The sequence below is a fragment of the Salvelinus sp. IW2-2015 genome, linkage group LG31, assembly GCF_002910315.2.
Source record: "Salvelinus sp. IW2-2015 linkage group LG31, ASM291031v2, whole genome shotgun sequence".
Taxonomy (NCBI): Eukaryota; Metazoa; Chordata; class Actinopteri; order Salmoniformes; family Salmonidae; genus Salvelinus; species Salvelinus sp. IW2-2015.
This window is the reverse complement of record NC_036870.1, coordinates 11,636,512-11,643,853: the sequence shown is the minus strand read 5'-3', so window position 1 is coordinate 11,643,853 and position 7,342 is coordinate 11,636,512. Positions and strand designations below refer to the sequence as shown.

The window sequence follows — 7,342 nt, the reverse complement described above, 5'->3', positions numbered from 1 at the left end:
CGTATGCCTGCAGAATATCGTGCGTAAACATGCTGTAAGATTCTAAATAAATCACAGATAGTGTCACCAGCAAAGCACCCCCATACCATAACACCTCCTCCTCCAAGCTTTACGGTGGGAAATACACATGCGGAGATCATCCGTTCACCCACACCGCATCTCACAAAGACACGGCGGTTGGAACCAAAAATGTCCAATTTGGACTCCAGACCAAAGGACAAATTTCCACCGGTCTAATGTCCATTGCTCGTGTTTCTTGGCCCAAGCAAGTCTCTGCTTCTTATTGGTGTCCTTTAGTAGTGGTTTCTTTGCAGCAATTCGACCTTGAAGGCCTGATTCACAGTCTCCTCTGAACAGTTGATGTTGAGATGTGTCTGTTACTTCAACTCTGTGAAGCATTTATTTGGGCTAAAATTTCTGAGGCTGGTAACTCTAATGAACTTATCCTTTGCACAAGAGGTAACTCTAGGTCTTCCATTCCTGTGGCAGTCCTCATGAGAGCCAGTGTCATCATAACGCTTGATGGTTTTTGCGACTGCACTTGAAGAAACTTTCAAAGTTTTTTAAATGTTCCATATTGACTGACCCTCATGTCTTAAAGTAATGATGGACTGTCGTTTCTCTTTGGTTATTTGAGCTGTTCTTGCCATATGGACTTGGTCTTTCACCAAATAGGGCTATCTTCTGTATATCACTCCTACCTTGTCACAACACAACTGATTGGCTAAAATGCATTAAGAAGGAAAGAAATTCCACAAATTAACTTTTAAGAATGCACAAATTCATTCCAGGTGACTACCTCATGAAGCTGGTTGAGAGAATGCCAAGAGTGTGCAAAGCTGTCATCAATGCAACAGGTGGCTATTTGAAGAATCTTAAATATAAAATAAAAATTTTGATTTGTTTAACACTTTTTTGGTTACTACATGATTCCATATGNTTTGATGTCTTCATTATTATTCTACAATGTAAAAAATAGTAAAAAATAAAGAAAAACCCTTGAARGAGTAGGTGTTCTAAAACTTTTAACCGGTAGTGTATATTTGTGTTCTGTGCCGGGGTCGGTCTCGCGGTAGAGTTGCTGACCTCCAGACTATATGTCCTCCTGCGGCAGGAGTTCATCCCAGCTTACGCTTTAGTTCTCTCTGTGAACTTCCCTCTAAATACAGTATCACCCCCACAATCAAACATTGAAAAAATTGACAAGAGAACAGATAGATACATGTTTGTATTAGTGGTCAAATGATGAAGTAAGTTTGAATCTGGGGAAGTACAGAGTAATGTCACCAGCAGGTGACGTCTCAGACTCCCAGTTGCATGGCTGCAAATCCTCTTATGAGAATCTCTGACACATCGAACCGGTGCCCCGTGTGAAGATGCTTCGAGGTAATAGAACAGTATACCTGCTTACTCTGCTTCCCCGAGCTTATGTAGCTAATCTTATGAGGCAGCAGACAATTGGCCAGCTTGCACACACACTCATGCCACAATTCAATCAATTGCAGATAAAGTTCAACTACAATGCTGGTCACGTTTTAACGCAAGTGTTTTTAACACATTTAAGCAAATACAAGCAAGTTGTATATTTTGTGGACGCTTGATTATGTTGATTCAACACCAGACCTGCTTTGAAATACAGTATAACGTGTTGGAGTGAACTCACAGTATGAGTGTCCTTCATCTGTGATTAATAGAAATGATTGAGGCAATTAATTCAGTGATTGTGGTTCAAAAGTGTAATTTGTGCTGTAACTTCGCTAACAAAATGGTGGCACTCAAAGTCGATAAGCCATTAAATCAAACTCAAAGAGGGCACTCTATAGGAAAATGAAAAGATTATTCCGGGCCCAAAGAGGCCGTACAGCTGTAGTTACGCTGAGTGTCAGAGATACAAAAGCCTTAGTGTTCATCTTAGCCTTCTGGRCTACTTCATGAACAGCGTGCTTGTCTTTTCAAAGTTCACATTTGAATAATGCACCACCATTAATGGTGGTTAAGAAGTTGCAGCGGAGCACATGACACGCAGGTCAAACAGCACTGAGGGAGCAGTCACCTTCACCTGACAAATAGCTAGCATGCCACTTACCAATTACCCTAATATAAAAATATCTCCTTATCAAAAATAYAATTGTATTAAGTGTAAAAGGAGTCATCGATGCATTACATAACAGAGCTAAAACYTCCAAGAAATTAGAGAGCATGTGTGAGACACGATAAAGAGAATAAAAAAGAGAGAGAACGTTAACTACACTGAATTGATGCGTCCCGTACCACAGGTGAGGATGGTGATGGCATTACACAGCAACTGAACCTCAGCTTCAGCGTGTGTGTGTGTTTCTGTGTCTGTGTGTATAGGGTAGGGTTGAGGGGTGGGGGCATGGGGCGCTTGGGGATCCTCAGGCACAGCGAGAGGCACAGCGAGAGGCGCAGCTGCGGTCTTATGAGATTCTGACACGTGTTTGTTGCTCATCCAGCAGGCTGTAAGGGAGTAGGTTCACAGAAGAAYAAAAAAAACTTTTAAACCTTTGGTTCTAAAATGATCAGGGAAACTGGCATGGAGCCCTCAGTCCRGCTCTCTCCCTTCAAGGGAAGCCTGTGGGTACCCTGCTGGAGCCTTGTCCACGGTCTTATTCGGGGTTCTGGAATGGACAGCGGAGCACTCAGTCAGGCCTTTGGGGCTTGAAGATAAGAGAGGCATTGCATGTGACTGAATCGTCAAGWGAACCTGCAATGTTGTCATTGGCTTGTTTGTTTCATTAGCAAGCGTGACACCTACATCCACAACTGAACCAGATACACATTTTACGAACAAGGTTAGCCTTAACTGAACCTGAACTGAACTAAGTGCATGTCTAGGAGTTATTATCTTTAAATGTTTGTCTTTCATTAGACCAATAGAGAAATGCAGACCCTTATGTGGAACTTTAATTCGCTGTTCTGAGAATCCCATAGAGGAATAATTTAAAGGGCATTATTCCACTTTCAGAAAGACCTGTGCCCTCTCAGCTGTCAGTAGCGTTTACCTCCATGATTACTTGCTTGGGGGGGGGGGGGGGGGAGTATTGAAACAGTGATATCAAACAGAATCTGACCTCAAAAACAAAGAAGACAGAAAAGAATAGAGAATACAGAGATGGATGGCTGATTGTCCATGCCCTATTGTGTGGTCATTATCAACAACAAAAAGATACCAGCGCTACTCCCCAGAAATGATGGTTCAGTGCCTTTCCACAGAACGAAAGGGTGTGAATTCGCTACATCTCAAGGTTTAACACCGAGGCCATTTGATCTCGAAACTTGTACTGATAATGAGGCTGTTCACTGGAACCTTTCATGTGATTAAAGCACTTAGACATAAGCCATTACTTTCGGTCAAACAGAATAGTTATCTTTCTATGCCATGGCCAAAAACCTGTTGTATTGTAATGGGCAGTGTTCTAAATCTGCCCAACGATTATACTGAGTCACCATCTGCCACCAATGCCCATAGTAGTACACACTGGTTGAATCCACGTTGTTTCCATGTCATTTCAATGAAATTATGTTGAACCAACGTGGAATAGACGTTGAATTGACGCCTGTGCCRYGTGGGCATTTTGTTGACCTCAGAAGGTGGGAACGTTTGCGTCAGTGAAAGTAATCTGAATTCAGCACATCATTRTTTTGCGCTTGCATGGTGATTTGTGCTTAGATTTGACAATTGAGCATATTTATTTTCAACAGCCAAGGAAATTCAATCAGATTTTGTCCCATTTCCATGGCCTTGATTTCCAGACTTCTAACAACATCTGTCTATTCAAAACCAGGGGACTCTTGGTTAAATGTGTTGCTGGAAACAACAGACCAAGAGCTGAGAGCTCAGGTGTAGCTTACATTAAAGGCATTTCACATTTCACAAAACAAGTTCCTCAGAACTCTGAAACTTGAGAAACCCAAGATGTCCTTCCACACGCCAAAAYGTCAAATCCATGTTTGCTGTCAAAGCTGTCATCTAAAAGGTGCATCTTAAACAGGCTYTGTGGTATTTGTGGTTCATTGGTTTTCAACTGTGTGGTGCACAGACAGACACCTACACAGACACACACACAAAGCATCTCTACTGAGCAAGGGGAGCGAGCATGCAACAAAGGAAACCTGAAATGTCTACGGCAGTACAGGCCGCACACACACACACGCACACGCACGCACACACACAGGCAGCCAGGTTGTCCGTTTAACAATTTCAAGTACAGGTGCGCCCACTGTAGACACAATTATAGCCTTCACCAGTGGAGGCTGCTGAGGAGAGGATGAGTCATAATAATGGCTGGAATGGAGTCAATGGAGTGACATCAACCACATGGAAACCACATATGATGTGTTTGATGCCATTCCATCGTCTCTATTCCAGTCATTATTATGAGCCGTCCTCTCCTCAGCAGCCTCCACTGGCCTACACATAATATTGGAGCACGGGAGGTTGGTGGCACCTTAACTGGGAGGACGGGCTCATGGTAATGGCTGGAGCGGAATTAGTGGAATGGTATCAAATACATCAAACACATGGTTTGATGCCATTCCATTTGCTCCATTCCAGCCACTGTTATGAGCCGTCCTCCCCTCAGCAGCCTCCACTGTGGAGGTGAAAGAGAAGTGCATACCTCTTTCTCAGAGATGTACAGATGGTCTCCTCTCAGTATCACGAAACGGTTTTTCCATATTTCCCTGAAAATCCCTTTGCCACAGAACTTGCGGATCCAGCCTACTTTGTCTGGCTGCGATGACAGCTGGTTGACATCTTGAGGARCCTGCATGTTAAAAGTGGGATAAATCCGTTAAAACCTAGTTTAGCTTACGTAACAAGATGTTCGCGAGAGTACAGAGAAAATAAGAGCTCTTTCAAAGGCAAATGACTTTTCAATCTGAGCCTCAGTAAGTCCACTCTGGCAACTATCAGCCTCCTCGCGTCTTTTGCCCCAAAAATGATAACGGTGCGCTCTTCTGTGCGTAAAATTMAAGTGCATGTCTTATAACATCCAGGGTGTGGCAAATAAAATATTTGAAAGCTACCAACCGATACAGCGCAACGGACATCTGACAACACATTGTACTCTTCACTGGATGGTTGAAGCCGTATGTTGAGGAAATCCGTGTAATGGCACACAAGGAAATTGATAGGCTACACATTGAATGTGGAACGCATAAGGAGGTGCCAGACGACCATTATTTAGGAATTGTAGGCTATCAAATGTGTGATATAGACAATGTGTGTGATWTAGCGGCTAATGTGTGCTGTCGTGTCAAAGCGCGCATAATGCCCGATTATATGGGCATATTGCCAGTTATATCCTAGAAAATGTATAGCCTAATGCAAAGATGCATGGCCAAAAACTTTRACCCAATAATTGAAAAAAAAGCTATATCTCACCCGTTTGGCTAAATTGTTCTTCTTCATAATGACAGAATCACTTTTGTGGATGTGAGCCAGGGAGTTCCTACAGTTTTAAGTATTTTCCTTTCTTTCGGAGAAGATATTTTTTTAATTGCATAAAATGTCTTTCCCTTTATTTTCTCCCCAATCTGTTTCAATAACGGTTTATATTCTTAATTTCGATGACGCGGTCTGTTCGTGCACTGTCCGTTATTACGAGACGGTGGCATCMTCCCTCCACCTCSGTAGGTAGGCTACACTGATCTCAAACAAGCGGGCTGAAAGGGCATTCCCGTTATTAAAGCGCTCGACAGCTCCATCTATTGCGCTGTCGGCGTGATGTCACCAAGACCGAGGAAGTGAAAGCGCGCTTACAGTACGTTTGGGAAATAGAAGAGCAAGGGTCAGTTGAGAGTAATAAATCTCAAATCCATAACCTGCCCATATGGGAAAAATAAACTAAAATCCACAATTGATATCATTATGATAATGGCCATTGATTTTCAATAGAACCTGTATACATTCTTGCATTGGCCTACTAGATTTATCCATACAACATTTCAATTTAAATCATAMTACATAGGGGGAGGTGAGTATTTGGAGACCACCATAGAAATATAATTTATTCTTTCCGTTATATTTCTAGGAGACCACGACATTTTGTCTCGTGATGGAGACCTTTAAATGACGGTTGCATGCACCCTAGACAGTAGGCTCGTGGTTTTCTGTCATCTATTGTTTTAACTCTATTTTCAGCTGTGCCGATTCCCTCTCCTCTCCTRAAACAGGATCCACAAGTAAGAAGAGACAAATGCTGTACATATGACTGCACAGAGTTACCGTGGTCATTCGAAACAAACACAAATTGGGCAAATTCTCCTGTRCTAAGACTCATGTCTCTTGGGTTCAGATGGAGGTTGTTGGCAAATTAGAGACATCCTGGGGCAACTTTCCTAGTAGTCATATATTCCCATCTACTTATCCTCTAAATAAACTGAAACGACTGAACTACGCATTTCTGGATGTCCGATAATAAAAAGCAGTGTTGTGTAAGTATTCAGCTTTAAACTGCTCAGAGCACAAACTCTGAGCCTTTTCCTGATCTTTCAGAACACACAGCCACAATCTCCAGGGAATGCACTCTGACTGGAGTTGCTGCTGTGTTATGGTGAACAGCGTCTTGTTCCTAAGGCAGCAAACGGAAAAACATTTACTTAAACGGGGCGAGGCTGCAATAAGAAACGTTCATTTCCATTACCCATCGAAAACACTTTCTGTTGTATTCCTTAAGAACCCATGCAATGTTGTTGTTGTGGCGGAGGATTAGAGGATCTGATTTGGGGGTGGTGGTGGYGGGGTTTGGAGAGGTTTTATAGGGAGGCAGGCTGAATATCTGTGGCCCATGTGGCTGGTAGTGGGGGTAGGCACTTGGCAAAGAATCAATCAACTGCCAAACATGGGCTGCCAAACATGGGCTGCCAAACATTTGGGTTGTTTGTCGTGTGGGGGGGAAAACCCAAAGACTCCACCTTGGGTTTAGATAATCTGCATTCAATTTCTTACCCAAACATGACATCTCTGAGTGGAACCAGAGCCATCACACTAACCCACAAAAAAAGACCAAACAAACTGTACTTTCAAGTCATAGCAGAAACATGGTGCAGGAAATACTGTTCAAATTAAAGTACAACAGAGGGTCATTTCTCAAAGATATTCAAAGAGAGTGTGGCTTGGCATAATGGACTTGGACGGAGGAAGGTGATGATGTTATCATTATTGATCTAAGGTGGACATTTGTGCACAATAACAATACACATGAATGAAATCAAAACATTGAGGGCTAATTCCATTATCTGCGACAAGAAATGGGTTATGGGAAAGAATTACAACATAACAGGAAATGTGTACAAGATTAACAAGGAACACAACACA

General features: G+C 42.5%; 1 protein-coding gene across 1 annotated transcript in view; it reads right to left on the bottom strand.

Annotated features, from left to right (window-relative positions):
- The window catches only part of LOC111956233 (pleckstrin homology domain-containing family O member 1-A-like), a 24,063-nt gene extending 18,388 nt beyond the window's left edge, over window positions 1-5,675 (bottom strand). The window contains exons 1-2 of the mRNA XM_023976690.2: window positions 5,408-5,675; window positions 4,641-4,787 (exon numbers count right to left, since the gene is read on the bottom strand). Coding sequence (XP_023832458.1) covers window positions 4,641-4,787; window positions 5,408-5,434 — 174 coding nt within the window. The 5' untranslated portion in view covers window positions 5,435-5,675. The remainder of the gene's footprint in view (window positions 1-4,640; window positions 4,788-5,407) is intronic.
- Between the last annotated feature and the right edge of the window lie 1,667 nt (window positions 5,676-7,342).